This window comes from Pristiophorus japonicus, unplaced genomic scaffold, assembly GCF_044704955.1.
Source record: "Pristiophorus japonicus isolate sPriJap1 unplaced genomic scaffold, sPriJap1.hap1 HAP1_SCAFFOLD_26, whole genome shotgun sequence".
Classification (NCBI taxonomy): domain Eukaryota; kingdom Metazoa; phylum Chordata; class Chondrichthyes; family Pristiophoridae; genus Pristiophorus; species Pristiophorus japonicus.
In genome coordinates this window covers 30,177-47,064 of record NW_027252340.1, presented here as the reverse complement: position 1 = coordinate 47,064, position 16,888 = coordinate 30,177, and the positions used below count along the sequence as shown (strand labels likewise).

Below are 16,888 nucleotides of genomic sequence, written 5' to 3'. Positions count from 1 at the left end.
TATCCTCAAAGAATTCTAGTAAATTAGTTAAACATGATTTCCCCTTCATGAATCCATGCTGCGTCTGCTTGATTGCACTATTCCTATCTAGATGTCCCGCTATTTCTTCCTTAATGATAGTTTCAAGCATTTTCCCCACTACAGATGTTAAACTAACCGGCCTATAGTTACCTGCCTTTTGTCTGCCCCCTTTTTTAAACAGAGGCGTTACATTAGCTGCTTTCCAATCCGATGGTACCTCCCCAGAGTCCAGAGAATTTTGATAAGAGCAGCTTGTTGGTGCAATATGTATAGGGAACGGAATGTGAATGTAATATCAACCAACTGCAAACTCAATGGTGAGGTCACAAAGGAAGTTCACGGGTAAACACCGACCCAGTGTGATTCCACGGGTTCAGGAGGAGAGAATATTGGAATAGTGACCATTTCTAGTTGACCATCTCCCTGTCAGATCCTGCCTGTGTAGAGCAATTTAAAATGTCCTTGTGACATGCTGGCTCTTGAGCCACTAGCTGAGCTTACAGGGAACAGGTTTAGTTTGGGAACAGACTGAGCATGTAACTGCAAGAAGCAGCTATATACGGATACTAGATGGTTAACAAGATTCGGTCAGGGACAAGGCCAGTATGTTGGGAATTAGAGCCCGACTTATTGGATATAATTATAGGACTAGTGGTCAGTGATTGCTCGGGACAATCGGAAGTTACGCAGCCTGGTGACGGAGATCGAGCTAATCACCTTGAAGCCCGGAAGGAACCAGGTTATATTAATTGCATGTCATTTAATGTAATACTGTACAACAGTTGCAGAACAACAATACTGCTATTAGTCAATATATCCAAAAGCTTGTTGTTTAAAACCACTTGGGCCAGAGTTACGCTGAAGTTTTTGTTGCAGGTCTAACAACCCTTTATTGTGACAGTAACCACTGAAAGAAATCTGCTAATTGATCCCTCTACACTGTCCCATCCAACACTCCCAGGGCAGGTACAGCACGGGTTAGATACAGAGTAAAGCTCCCTCTACACTGTCCCATCAAACACTCCCAAGGCAGGTACAGCATGGGTTAGATACAGAGTAAAGCTCCCTCTACACTGTCCCATCAAACACTCCCAGGGCAGGTATAGCACGGGGTTAGATACAGAGTAAAGCTCCCCAAAACAAATTAAGCAAATTCTATCGCGTGAAAAACAGCAGAATGTACCTGTATGTCTTACACAGCACTAGTCGAGAATACACCGAGTCAAAGTCTCGCTCCACTTCCTTACCAGCAGCCTATGAAATAAGTGGGGGGAAAGAGGGGGGAAAGAGAAAAAAGGGGAGGGAGGGAGCAAAGCGGAGAAAGGATAAAGGGGTGAAGATGAGGAGAAAGAGGAAGGTAAAAGGAGAAAGAGGAAGGTAAAAGGAGAGAGAGAAAAGGGGGACAGAAGGCATTAATGGGTAAGAAGGGATACCAGAAACAGGGGAAAGGGAAGATAGAGAGCGGGGAAGAAAGAGAGAGAGAGAGAGAGAGAGAGAGAGAGAGAGAGAGAGAGAGGAAAGAAGAAAAACAAAATTGAGAGGCACATTACAAATTGTTTATGTACAAAAATGGTGTAAAATATTGGGACAAGTTGAAATGTTTTTCATAATCCATTACCTCTTCAATAAAAAGCCAGGGATGGCAAGGGCCACCAAGAATCGATGGTTTCTTCAAACCCTGCTCAAATATTGCCTTAAGTGCTGGACAAAGTGACCCTCGGACCAGGTCAGTTACTGCTTCTGTTACTGAATCATCTCCAGCCACCGAGTACTGCAGACGGAAACACAAGTCACATCGTCAGCCGCAAATATACAGCAGGGGAAATCGGTCAGAGAAAAGCAGAGTGTCCAGTCTGGAGGGCATGGGCTTCCTGTATCCAGTATACTATATGGAACAGGGAGAGTATGGGATGTGTGTATCTAATACACTATATGGAACAGGGAGAGTATGGGATGTGTGTATCTAATACACTATATGGAACAGGGAGAGTATGGGATGTGTGTATCTAATACACTATATGGAACAGGGAGAGTATGGGATGTGTGTATCTAATACACTATATGGAACAGGGAGAGTATGGGATGTGTGTATCTAATACACTATATGGAACAGGGAGAGTATGGGATGTGTGTATCTAATACACTATATGGAACAGGGAGAGTATGGGATGTGTGTATCTAATACACTATATGGAACAGGGAGAGTATGGGATGTGTGTATCTAATACACTATATGGAACAGGGAGAGTATGGGATGTGTGTATCTAATACACTATATGGAACAGGGAGAGTATGGGATGTGTGTATCTAATACACTATATGGAACAGGGAGAGTATGGGATGTGTGTATCCAGCACACTATATGGAACAGGGAGAGTATGGGATGTGTGTATCCAGCACACTATATGGAACAGGGAGAGTATGGGATGTGTGTATCCAGCACACTATATGGAACAGGGAGAGTATGGGATGTGTGTATCTAATACACTATATGGAACAGGGAGAGTATAGGATGTGTGTATGTAATACACTATATGGAACAGGGAGAGTATGGGATGTGTGTATCTAATACACTTTATGGAACAGGGAGAGTATGGGATGTGTGTATCTAATACACTATATGGAACAGGGAGAGTATAGGATGCGTGTATGTAATACACTATATGGAACAGGGAGAGTATGGGATGTGTGTATCTAATACACTTTATGGAACAGGGAGAGTATGAGATGTGTGTATCTAATACACTATATGGAACAGGGAGAGTATAGGATGCGTGTATCTAATACACTATATGGAACAGGGAGAGTATGGGATGTGTGTATCTAATACACTTTATGGAACAGGGAGAGTATGGGATGTGTGTATCTAATACACTATATGGAACAGGGAGAGTATGGGATGTGTGTACCCAGCACACAATATGGATTTATCTATCCAATCGTAGCCAGAGACTCACCTGCAACGGCTTCTCTTCCCGTTCCCTCTGGTGTCCTCCCAGGATCTATCCTTGGCCCCTCCTATTTCTCATCTACATGCTGCCCCTCGGCGACATCATTCGAACACACGGAGTCAGGTTCCACATGTACGCTGACCATACCCAGCTCTACCTCACCTCCACCTCTCCAATGTCGAATTGCTTAACTGCTTGTCCAATACCCAGTATTCGATCAATGAAAATTTCCTCCAACTAAATATTGGGAAAACTGATGTTTCAGTTGCTGCCACAAGCTACAAACTCCATCCATCTCCCTGGCAACTATGTGAAGCTGAACCAGAGTGCTCGCAACCTTGGTGTCGCAATCGATCCTCAGATGAGCTTCCGACCACATATCCATGCCATCACCTAGACTGCTTATTTCCACCTCCAAACCTTGCCCTGTCTCAGCTCCTCTACACCTGACTATTCCAATGCAACCTGGTCGGTCCTCCATCTTGCACCCTCCGTAAACTTGAGGTCATCCAAACCACAGCTGCCGGAGTCCTAACTCACACCAAGTCCCGCTCACCCATCACCCCTGTGCTCTCTGACCTACATTGGCTCGCAGTTAAGAAATGTCTCGATTTTTTAATTCTCATCCTGGTTTTCAAATCCCTCCATGGCCTCGCCCCTCCCTATCTCCGTAACCTCCATGAGCCGTAAAACCCTCCGCAATATCTGCGCTCCTCCAATTCGGGCCTCTTGAAGCATCGCTGATTTTAATCACTCCACCATTGGTGGCCATGCCTACAGCTCTTCACTGTCCAGTCACTGTCTATCACACGAGGACAGAATTGGGCCCCCCCTATGTGACGGTTCTCCGTGATCACAGATTGCTCACAGTCTTCAATCACGTGTGTAAAATGGTCAGTCAGTGCGGTACTGGGTCTGTGGGGCCTGTGCTCACTGGTCAGTCAGTGAGGTACTGGGTCTGTGGGGCCTGTGCTCAGTCAATGGTCAGTCAGTGAGGTACTGGGTCTGTGGGGCCTGTGCAATGGTCAGTCAGTGAGGTACTGGGTCTGTGGAGCCTATGCAATGGTCAGTCAGTGAGGTACTGGGTCTATGGGGCCTGTGCAATGGTCAGTCAGTGAGGTACTGGGTCTGTGGGGCCTGTGCAATGGTCATTGCCTTCAGCAGAGCAGTCTCCATAAGCCACACACCAACCCCCTCACCCAGAGAGCCTCCCCCGCCCCACTCGAGGCAGAAACCAACCCCGCCCCTGAATCAAGGGATACCCCCCCCCCCACCAGGTCATGGGGTCTTCTCTGTCCAACCCCTGAAAATTCTCTTCCCCCGAGTCACTTACAATGTCACTTGCAAATTCTCAACTTTCTAGCCTTTGGTCCACCATTCACAACAGTCTGCAGCTACTGATCTGCTCAATACTCCCGCGCTCCACCTTTAATACCCATGTCCCCACTGAAACCATCAGTCTCTCTCACCATGATTGTTCCCCCTCGTACGCCTCCTTCTCCGCTCCCTTAGCACAAGGGACGCAGACTTCAATGCTTATCGCGGACAACTGTTTTAGCCATACACCGCCAGATCTGGCTGGATAAAGTGCGATCGGGTCCTGCTCACTATTCCAGAAATGCAAAGATAACCCTCGGCTTCTATTCTCCACTACAGACCGTCCAGGAGCTCTTCGCACTTCTTGTTGGAGATGAGGGTGGAGTAGACAGAGGAGAGAGGATTAACAAGACGGTTAGCAGGAGGCGGGTTTTGGTTTCTGCCTCAAGTTGGGGGGGGGGGGTGGGGGGGGAGGACAAGGCTCTCTGGGTGAGGGGATGGTGTGAGGCTTATGGAGACTGGTTAAAAACTACAATACGACACTTGAAAATGTAAAATATTTGTAATAGTTTTCTCTTCTCTGCTGGAGGCAATGACAATTGCACAGGCCCCACAGACCCAGTACCTCACTGTCTGACCATTGCACAGGCCCCACAGACCCAGCACCTTACTGACTGACCATTGCACAGGCCCTTCAGACCCAGTACCTCACTGACTGACCATTTCACAGGCCCCACAGACCCAGTACCTCACTGACTGACCATTGCACAGGCCCCACAGACCCAGTACCTCACTGACTGACCATTGCACAGGCCTCACAGACCCAGTACCTCACTGTCTGACCATTGCACAGGCCCCACAGACCCAGTATCTCACTGACTGACCATTGCACAGGCCCCACAGACCCAGTACCTCACTGACTGACCATTGATCAGTTCACAGGCCCCACAGACCCAGTACCTCACTGACTGACCATTGCACAGGCCCCACAGACCCAGTACCTCACTGACTGACCATTGATCAGTTCACAGGCCCCACAGACCCAGTACCTCACTGACTGACCATTGCACAGGCCTCACAGACCCAGTACCTCACTGAACTGACCATTGATCAGTTCACAGGCCCCACAGACCCAGTACCTCACTGACTGACCATTGCACAGGCCCCACAGACCCAGTACCTCACTGACTGACCATTGCACAGGCCTCACAGACCCAGTACCTCACTGAACTGACCATTGCACAGGCCCCACAGACCCAGTACCTCACTGACTGACCACTGATCATTGCACAGGCCCCACAGACCCAGTACCTCACTGACTGACCATTCTACACACATGATCGAAGACTGTGTGAGCAATCTGTGATCATGGAGAGCCATCACACAAGGAGGGGCCCAATTCTGTCCTCATGTGGTAGACAGTGACTGGACAGTGAACAGAGACAGGAAGGAGGCCTGATTTCCCCATCACTCGCTCAGGCGCACTTTGGCCAGTTGTAGCGCGTTAATGATCCCCCAGTGACAGCAGGGAATTTACCGACGACTGGAGCTTGAAGCTGGTGGGTTTCTGGTCGGTACACGGCAGCCCCACGCTTGGTGCAGCAGTTACCCAACGCTAGCGGGGTCCCATACATGTCAGTTTGTTTGGCGTTATGTTACTGAATGACCTTCCTCCATCTTCAGGACAACCATGGAATCCATCCAGGCAGACAAGGGTACATTTTATAAAGTCCCTGGGGCAGAACCTTTGTGAACAGGAACAGGGATTGGGAAATGCAGCACGGAAGTCACCAGCACACATTATCGAGTGGGACAATTAATCACTGGGAAATCAGGAGCACCGCATATTGGGCCTTGGTGCCTGATTCACCAAGCCAGCCTGGCCAAATGGAGCACAGTTTATCAGCAGGGCCATTCTAAACCCGAGACGAGAAGGGAGCGTCATAGGTGCCCTGTATATAATTACAAATATGGCCAAACACTGGAGAACTCTCACACTCGGGACCAACACATTTCATCACTGAACTCACCTCTTTGCTTCGTTCATCTAGAATCTCCACAAATTTTGCAGGAAACCAGCCTGCAAGAAGAAAGGGTCAAGGGTTAATTGTAAGAGAACTTGCCAGGCACTGTCGGAGCAGATGATGGGGCGTTCAGAGTGCTGCCGGTGGATTTGACGTGCCAGTTCGATGTATCGGATGAGCCATTTTGCAGTTGCCTAATATAAAGATTGCAGCAGCCTGGGGCCCAAATTAGCCTGCAGTGATCAACGAGAGATTATTTCCTGTACCAATTAGTTCATTTAAGGCAAACACAACAGTCCTCATATCCTCACTGCAATCCCAAGGTCAAGCACAATTTTTAAAATTCTACTGTTCAGATTTACATCTTGTTCTACAAGAGAGGGACTGAAATCAGTAGGCCAGCAGCAACCTGAGACTTCAAACTGTCAGCTACTGACTTAACAACTTTAGGAACAACCAACGGCAGAGCACAACATAAAAGTGCACAGTAATCTATAGCTCTTGGACAAGTATGCAAATCTTCCGTGGACATGTGGCCAAATATCATTACACTGGAACGTTCAGTACTGCCCGTTCTCGAACCGCAGCATGTCTGCAACACTTTGCTTGGATCAGCTGCTTTATGGATTGTTCAGAAGAAAAATGACCAGTCTGCAATATTTGGAAGCTGTGCCTGTCTAACGAGCCAGAGTATTGACTCAAATATATAGTTCAGAAAAGGGTCGTTATCTGTGCCTTTGCTCAGTGACTATCGGCTGAACTGAAGCACTCAGTTCAGTACTGAAGCATGAACTGCATTTCCCTGTCCCTCAATCACTCGACTTCACAACACAGCCGGAGTCATAGGACCACCAACACCAGCCCTTCCTCACCCTACACTCAACGATCCTGCTCCTCAACTGAGTGATGCAGAGAGTGAGTGATGTAGAGAGAGAGAGAGAGAGAGAGAGAGAGAGAGGGGCGGGGGGGGAGGAGACAGTCGGAGCGGGAGGGACAGAAGCTCAAGGGTCTACTCCAGTTCCTATGCTCCTATGACAGGGGGACAGAAAGGGAGAGTCAGAGACAGAGATGAAAAGATCACAATTTGCTTGCAGTAAGGGTTTGTGGGCAACGTTCTGAGATGGTGTGTGTGCCTGTGGATTTACTCAGCTTGTTGCTGCCATCTGCTGGTGATTGTGGGACAGTCCAAACCAGCAGCAATCTCAGAAATCCATCTGGTCATACTGCGGAAAGATGGGCAGGCGGGAATGCGCAGTTTGAACAACCCCACGACCTCTGCTGCTGAGCTGTCCCGCGGGCACAGGCAAGGCTTTGAACAGATTGAAGAGTAATGCCCTGGCACTCACCTCGCAGCCCGTTCAGCTCTCCCACCCAGCAATGCTCATCCTTCTGTGATATAATCTGAAAGAGACAAGTGGCCATCTCATTTAGGCAGAAAGAAGATACACGAGATTCAACACAAACACAACACTGCCAATCCAACAAAGGCAGAACGTGCACAGGGAGAAAGGCTTGTGTTTGCACAGCACCCGGTCATGTTTTCCAGAAGTGAAGTGCATTGTTATATGGGCAAGCATCCCAGCAACATCCTGCGAACAGCGATGAGATGAATGAGCGGTTAATCTATTTTTGGTGACATTTGCTGAGGGAGGATTGTTGCACAGATACTGGGAGAACACCTGGCTCTTCAAATAGGCAGAGGCTCAATTTAATGCCTCAGCAGACAGCAGACCTGAGAACGCTGCAGAGTGCCTGCCTGGATCGTGTGTCCAAGGCCTGCAATGGGACTTCTACCCACACACCCTTCTCACTCAGGCACCAGGACAATCTACTGAGCCAAGCTGACCCAGGATTTCAGTCCGAGCCTGAAAGACGGACGTATCTCGCGGTGTTTCTGTTCCCAAGCACTGATTGACCTTGCTGATAATCATAGAAAAATTACAACACAGAAGGAGGACATTTGGCCCATCGTAACCATGCCGGTTGAAAGAGAGTTACCCAGCCTAATCCCACTTTCCAGCTCTTGGTCCGTAGCCCTGTAGGTTACAGCACTTTAAGCGCACATCTTGTTAAATGTGGTGAGGGTTTCTGCCTCTACCACCCTTTCAGGCAGTGAGTTCCAGATCCCCACCCTCTGGGCGAAGAAATGTCCCCTCATACCTCCTCTATACTTCCTCCAATTACTTTAAATCTATATTAAGAATTTTTATTTATAGAGCTCCTTTAACGTAGTAAAACGTCCCAAGGCGCAAGTCAAAATAGATAAATTTGACAGAGCCACAATAGAAATTAAAGCAAATGACCAAAAGCTTGGTTAAAGAGGTAGGTTTTAAGGAGCATCTTAAAGGAGGAGAGAGAGGTAGAGAGGCGGAGGGGTTTAGAGAGTGGCCACTGATGGTTGAGTAGTTATAATGAGGGATGTTCAAGAGGGCAGAATTTGAGAAGCGCAGACATCTTGTGGGGCTGAAAAAGTTTACAGAGATAGTGAGGGGCAAGGCCATGGAGTGATTTTTAAACAAAGGTAAGAACTTTGAAATCGAGGCGTTGTTTAACCGGGAGCCAATGTTGGTCAGAAAGCACAGGGGTGATCGTGACTTGGTGCAAGTTAGGACTTGGGCTGTTGAATTTTGGATGACCTCAAATCTATGCCCCCTGGTTGTTGACCCCTCTGCCAACTATCCACTCTATCCAGGCCCCTCATAATTTTTTATACGCCTCAATCAGGTCTCCCCTCAGCCTTCTCTGTTCCAAAGAAAACAGACCCATGATCTCCAATCTTTCCTCATTTCCAAAATTCTCCAGTCCAGGCAGCATTCTTGTAAATCTCCTCTGTACCCTGTCCAATGCAATCACATCTCTCCCATAATGTGGTGACCAGAACTACACGCAGTACTCCAGCTGCAGCCTAACCAGTGTTTTATACAGTTCAAGCATAACTTCCTTGCTCTTGTATTCCATGCCTCAACTAATAAAGGCAAGTATTCCATATGCCTTCTTAACCACCTTATCTACCTGGCCTGCTACATTCAGGGATCTGTGGACCTGCACTCCAAGGTCCCTTTGTTCCTCTACACTTTTTAATGTGGTACAATTTAATGTGTATTCCCTTGCCTTGTTAGACTTCCCCAAATGCAGCACCAGGTGTACCTTAAAATGAGGTACCAATCTGGGGAAACTGCAGCACAGGACTACATGTATGCTAAACAGCAGAAGCAGCATACTATAGACAGAGTTAAGCGATCCCACAACCAACGCTTCAAATCAAAGCTCTGCAGTCCTGCCACATCTAGTCGTAAATGGTGGAGAACAATTAAACTAATGACAGGAGGCGGCTCCATGAAAATCCCCATCCTCCCAACTATACACTACTGTGCCACCACCCCGTGAGTCTGTCCATCAACAATTGTGGAGCCTAGAACTTGGGTGCAAAAGACAAGGCTACAGCGTTTGCAACCATCTTCAGCCACAAGTGCCAAGTGGATAACCCATCTTGGCCTCCTACTGAGGTCCTCACTGTCACAGATGTCAGCCAATTCGATTCGATCCATGTGATATCAAGAAATGGCTGAGCTCACTGGATACTTCAAAAGCTATGATTTTTGACAACATCCCAGCTGTCATGCTGAACACATGTGCTCTAGAACAAGCCGTGTCTCCAGCCAATAACACTGGCATCTACCTGACAAAGTGGAAAATTGCCCAGGTATGTGCTGTCCACAAAAAGCAGGAAAAATCCAATCTGGCCAGTTACTGCCCATCAGTCTACTCTCAATCATCAGCAAAGTGATAAGTGTCGACGACACCTTCCTCACCAATAACCTGCTCACTGATGCCCAGTTTGGGTACCGCCAGGACCACTCGGCTCCAGACCTCATTACAGCCTTGGTCCAAACATGGACAAAAGAGCTGAATTCCAGAGGTGAGGTGGGAGTGTCTGCCCTTGACATCAAGGCAACATTTGACCGAGTGTGGCATGAAGGAGCCCTAGTAAAACTGAAGTCAATAGGAATCAGGGGAAAAACTCTCCACTGGCTGGAGTCATACCCAGCACAAATCATCACAGCCCCAGGATATCGCTGCGGGAATTCCTCAGGGCAGTGTCCTAGGCCCATTCTCAGCTGCTTCATCAATGACCTTCCCTCCATCATAAGGTCAGAAGTGGGGATGTTCGCTGCACAGTGTTCAGTTCCATTCGTGATTCCTTGGTTAATAAAGCAGTCCATGCCCGCATGCAGCAAGACCTGGACAACATTCAGGCTTGGGCTGATGAGTGGCAAGTAACATTCGTATCACACAAGTGCCAGGCAATGATCATCTCCAACATGAGAGAGTCCAACCACCTATCCTCGATATCACCATCGCTGAATCCCGCACCATCAATATCCCGGGGGTCACAATTGAGCAGAAACGTAACTGGACCAGCCACATAAATATTGTGGCTACAAGAGCAGGTCAGAGGCTGGGTACTCTGTGGTGAGTGTCTCACCCCCTGACTCCCCAAAGCCTTTCCACCATCTGCAAGGCACAAGTCAGGAGTGTGATGGAATTCTCGCCACTTGCCTGGATGAGTGCAGCTCCAACAACATTCAAAGCTCAACACTATCCAGGATTGTTACCTTTTAACCAGCATTCTACCGCCACTAGAGGGCGCATCTGTTGGATTCCCAAGGGATCCCAGCATCCCTTGGGAGCACTGCATATAAGCAGGCCTCCCATGCTATGCCAGCACTCTGGAGTCAGAATAAAGAGACTAAGGTCACACTTACTCAAGTCTACAGTACTCAGTCACACTGCTTTATTTGAGACATAACAACTGGCGACGAGTAATAGATAATGAACCATCACGCGAAAAGGCCGAGAACTGTTGGTATCCTGGAAAAATTCTCAGAAGGTGCCAATTGGGAAGTCTTCGTGGAGTGACTCGACCAATACTTCGTGGCCAACGAGCTGGAAGGGAATGAGAACGCTGCCAAACGAAGGGCGATCCTCTTCACCGCCTGCGGGGCAACAACCTATGGCCTCATGAAAAATCTTCTAGCTCCGGTGAAAGCAACAACCAAACTGTATGAAGAACTGTGTACGCTGGTCCGAGAGCACCTAAATCTGAAAGAGAGCGTTCTGATGGCAAGGTATCGATTTTACACACGTCAACAGTCTGAAGGCCAGGAAGTGGCGAGCTACGTTGCCGAACTAAAGCGCCTTGCAGGACATTGCAAATTCGATGATTCCTGGAGCAAATGCTAAGAGACTTTTTTGTGCTTAGCATTGGCCATGAGGTTATCCTTCGCAAATTATTGATTGTTGAAACACCGAACCTGAGCAAAGCCATAGCGATAGCCCAGGCATTTATGTCCACCAGCGATAACACTAAACAAATTTCGCAGCATAAGGATGCAACGGCAAGTACTGTACACAAAGTAACGTCGTTTTCAGGCAGGAATGCATATGGCAGAACGTACACGACTGCAGCTGCACGACCTCAGATGACCCAGAGTCCACCATCAAGTGTGAATGCGAGGCAATTAACACCTTGTTGGTGCTGCGGAGGTGATCATCGAGCCCATCGATGCCACTTCAAACACTATGCGTGCAAAGGCTGTGGAACAATGGGACACCTCCAGCGAATGTGCAGACGAGCTGCAAACCCTGCAAACCACCACGTTTCAGAGGAAGACCGATCCATGGCGGATCAAACTGAACTAGAGACTCGAACCGAGGAGGCAGAAGTGTACGGGATACACACCTTCACCACGAAATGTCGACCGATCATGTTAAAAGTCGAACTGAATGGAATTCCAGTATCCATGGAATTGGACACGGGTGCGAGTCAGTCTATCATGAGCAAAAAGGCCTTCGAGAGGCTATGATACAACAAGGCACAAAGGCCCAAGCTGAGCCCTATTCATGCCAAGCTGAGAACTTACAATAAAGAGCTGATCCCTGTACTTGGCAGTGCAGCAAAAGTCTCCTATGATGGAGCGGTGTACGAACTCCCACTATGGATTGTACCAGGAGATGGCCCCACACTGTTCGGCAGAAGCTGGCTGGGAAAAATCCAATGGAACTGGGATGACATCCGAGCGCTTTCGTCCGTCGACGCCTCATGTGCACAGGTTTTGAGCAAGTTCCCGTCATTGTTTGAGCCAGGCATCGGAAATTTCTCTGGGGTGAAGGTGCAGATCCACTTGGTTCCCGGTACACGACCCACCCACCACAAGGCACGTGCGGTGCCATACATGATGTGAGAGAAAGTGGAGATCGAGCTGGACAGGCTGCAACATGAGGGCATCATCGCACCGGTTGAGTTCAACGAGTGGGCCAGTCCGATTGTTCCGGTTCTCAAGGGCGATGGCATGGTCAGAATTTGTGGGGAATATAAAGTAACGATTAACCGTTTTTCGCTGCAGTACCCAAGGCAGATGACCTATTTGCGATGCTGGCAGGAGGGAAGACGTTCACCAAGTTGGACCTGACCTCGGCCTTCATGACGCAGGAGCTGGCGGAATCTTCGAAAGGCCTTACCTGTATCAACACGCAGAAAGGTCTGTTCATCTACAATACATGCCTGTTTGGGATTCGATCGGCCGTGGCTATTTTTCAAAGGAACATGGAGAGTCTGCTAAAGCCGGTACCACGCACTGTGGTTTTCCAGGACAACATATTGATCACAGGTCGGGACACCATCGAACACTTGCAGAACCTGGAAGAGGTTCTAAGTCGGCTCGGTTGTGTGGGACTCAGGTTGAAACGCTCGAAGTGTGTTTTCCTGGCACAGGAGGGCGAGTTCTTAGGGAGAAGAATCACGGCAGACGGTATCAGACCCACCGACGCCAAGACGGAGGCCATCAAGAACGCGCCGAGACCACAGAACATGACAGAGCTGCGGTCGTTCCTGGGACTTCTCAATTATTTTGGTAATTTCCTACCCGGGTTAAGCACCTTGCTGGAACTTCTACACATGTTGCTACGCAAGGGAGGTGACTGGGTATGGGGGAAATCACAAGGGACTGCTTTTGAGAAAGCCAGAAATCTGTTATGTTCCAACAAACTGCTTGTTATGTATGACCCATGTAAACGATTAGTGCTAGCTTGCAATGCTTGAAAGTATCATTAAGGAAGAAATAGCGGGACATCTGGATAGGAATAGTGCAATCAAGCAGACGCAGCATGGATTCATGAAGGGGAAATCATGTTTAACTAACTTACTGGAATTCTTTGAGGATATAATGAGCATGGTGGATAAAGGTGTACTGATGGATGTGGTGTATTTAGATTTCCAAAAGGCATTCAATAAGGTGCCACACAAAAGGTTACTGCAGAAGATAAAGGTACGCGGAGTCAGAGGAAATGTATTAGCATGGATCGAGAATTGGCTGGCGAACAGAAAGCAGAGAGTTGGGATAAATGGGTCCTTTTCCGGTTGGAAATCAGTGGTTAGTGGTGTGCCACAGGGATCAGTGCTGGGACCACAACTGTTTACAATATACATAGATGACCTAGAAGAGGGGACAGAGTGTAGTGTAACAAAATTTGCAGGAATAGTGCAATCAAGCAGACGCAGCAGACACTAAGATTAGTGGGAAAGCGGGTTGTGTGGAGGACTCAGAATGGCTGCAAGGAGATTTGGATAGGTTAAGCGAATGAGCGAAGGTTTGGCAGATGGAATACAATGTCGGAAAGTGTGAGGTCATCCACCTTGGGAAAAAAAAACAGTCAAAGGGAATATTATTTGAATGGGGAGAAATTACAACATGCTGTGGTGCAGAGGGACCTGGGGGTCCTTGTGCATGAATCCCAAAAGGTTAGTTTGCAGGTGCAACAGGTAATCAGGAAGGCGAATGAAATGTTGGCCTTCATTGCGAGAGGGATGGAGCACAAAAGCAGGGAGGTCCTGCTGCAACTGTATAAGGTATTGGTAAGGCTGCACCTGGAGTACTGCGTGCAGTTTTGGTCACCTTACTTAAGGAAGGATATACTAGCTTTGGAGGGGGTACAGAGACGATTCACTAGGCTGATTCCAGAAATGAGGGGGTTACCTTATGATGATAGATTGAGTAGACTGGGTCTTTACTCCTTGGAGTTCAGAAGGATGAGGGGTGATCTTATAGAAACATTTAAAATCATGAAAGGGATAGACAAGATAGAGGCAGAGAGGTTGTTTCCACTGGTAGGGGAGACTAGAACTAGGGGGCACAGCCTCAAAATATGGAGGAGCCAATTTAAAACCGAGTTGAGAAAGAATTTCTTCTCCCAGAGGGTTATGAATCTGTGGAATTCTCTGCCCAAGGAAGCAGTTGAGGCTGGCTCATTGAATGTTTTCAAGTCAAAGATAGATAGATTTTTAACCAATAAGGGAATTAAGGGTTACGGGGAGAGGGCGGGTAAGTGGAGCTGAGTCCACGACCAGATCAGCCATGATCTTATTGAATGGCGGAGCAGGCTCGAGGGGCTAGATGGCCTACTCCTGTTTCTAATTCTTATGTTCTTATGTTCTTATGTCTTCGTACGAGGTCGGGTGTGTTACAACAAGCAAACAAATCGGGAACATTGCAACCGGTCGCCGACTGCATGATTGAAAAAGCAGCTCTGGCATGCATTTACGGGGTGAAAAAAATGCACCAGTACATGTTTGAGCTTAAGTTTGAGTTAGAAACTGACCATAAGCCGTTCATACCGCTATTCTCAGAAAGCAAAGGTATTAATGCCAATGCCTCTGCTCGCATCCAAAGATGGGCGCTCACGCTGTCTGCATATAACTATGTAATTCGCCACAAACCAGGCACAGAGAACTGCGCTGATGCTCTCAGTCAGCTACCATTGCCCACCACCGGGGTGGAAATGGCACAGCCTGCAGACTTGCTCTTGGTGATGGATGCATTTGAAAACGAAAAGTCACCCGTTATGGCCCGCCTGATCAGGACCTGGACCAGCCAGGATCCTTTACTGTCCCTGGTAAAAAAACTGTGTCCTCCATGGGAACTGGTCCAGCGTCCCAGCGGAGATGCACGAAGAGATCAAGCTGTTTCAGCGGCGCAAAGACGAAATGTCCATACAGGCGGACTGTCTTTTGTGGGGTAATCGCGTGGTTTTGCCAAAGGCAGAGAAACATTCATACGCGACCTACACAGTATTCACCCAGGCATAGTAATGATGAAAGCTATAGACCGATCCCATGTGTGGTGGCCCGGCATTGACTCAGATTTGGAGTCTTGCGTGCGCCAATGCAACACTTGCTCTCAACTGAGCAATGCACCCAGGGAGGCACCGCTAAGTTTGTGATCACGGCCCTCCAAACCGTGGTCTAGGATCCACGTTGACTTCGCTGGCCCATTTCTAGGCAAAATGTTTTTGGTTGTTGTGGATGCTTATTCAAAATGGATTGAGTGTGTAATAATGTCTGTAAGCACATCCACTGCCACCATCAAAAGCCTACGAGCCATGTTTGCACACACAGCCTGCCTGATGTCCTTGACAGAGACACTGGGCAGTGCTTCACCAGCGCTGAATTCAAGGAATCCGTGACCGCAATGGGATCAAGCACATCACATCTGCCCCGTTCAAGCCCGCATCTAACGGCCAGGCAAACTGGGCAGTCCAAATCATTAAGCAAAGCTTGAAACGTGTGTCGGAAGGCTCCCTGCAGATCCGCCTGTCCCGACTCCTGCTCAGCTGCTGCACAAGACCCCACTCACTCACCGGGGTTCCCCCTGCCAAAGTGCTCATGAAAAGGGCACTCAAAACAAGGCTCTCTCTCGTCCACCCTGATCTCCATGATCATGTCGAGGGCAGGCGGCATCAACAAAGCATGTACCATGATCGCGCAAATTGTCACGCGATATTGATGTGGATGGCCCTGTATTTGTACTCAACTATGGACATGGTCTCAAATGGCTCACTGGCACTGTCGTAGCCAAAGAAGGGAGTAGGGTGTTTGAGGTCAAACTTGCAAATGGACTAACTTGCAGAAAGCATTTGGACCAAACCAAACTGCAATTCACAGACAGCCACGAGCAACCTGAAGAGGACACCACCAACTTCGATACACACACAAGTGGCAACTGACATCACGGTTGACCACAAAGCTGAACCCATCATCCCCAGCAGCCCAGCGAAGGCCCTCACCTGCACCTGTGTTTGTACTGAGACGATCGACCAGGGAACAGAAAGCCCCAGATCGTCTCACCCTGTAAATAAGTGTACTATTGACTTTCGGTGGGGGGGGGGGGGGGGGGTGGAGGAGTGATATGTATGCAACACCTTGTAACCAGCATTCTACCTCCACCAGAGGGCGCATCTGTTGGAGTCCCAAGGGATCCCAGCATCCCTTGGGAGCACTGTATATAAGCAGGCTTCCCATGCTGTGCCAGCACTCTGGAGTCAGAAGACTAAGGTCACACTTACTCAAGTCAACAGTACTCAGTCACATTGCTTTATTTGAGACAAAACAAGGTCAAAGCAGCCCGCTTGATTGGTACCCCATCCACCACCTTAAACATTCATTCCCTCCACTACCGGAGCAACACAGATGCAGTGTGTACCATCTACAAGATGCACTGCAGCAACGAGAGGCTTCTT

At 48.3% G+C, this 16,888-nt stretch overlaps 1 protein-coding gene across 1 annotated transcript in view; it reads right to left on the bottom strand.

The window, feature by feature from the left end:
* Positions 1–16,888, bottom strand: part of LOC139247163 (small G protein signaling modulator 3-like) — a gene marked incomplete at both ends in the record, with an annotated part of 65,668 nt that overhangs the window by 18,819 nt on the left and 29,961 nt on the right. Inside the window, 4 exons of the mRNA XM_070871552.1 lie at positions 1,205–1,275; positions 1,640–1,792; positions 6,320–6,369; positions 7,660–7,714. Of these exons, the coding sequence (XP_070727653.1) occupies positions 1,205–1,275; positions 1,640–1,792; positions 6,320–6,369; positions 7,660–7,714 (329 nt within the window). The remainder of the gene's footprint in view (positions 1–1,204; positions 1,276–1,639; positions 1,793–6,319; positions 6,370–7,659; positions 7,715–16,888) is intronic.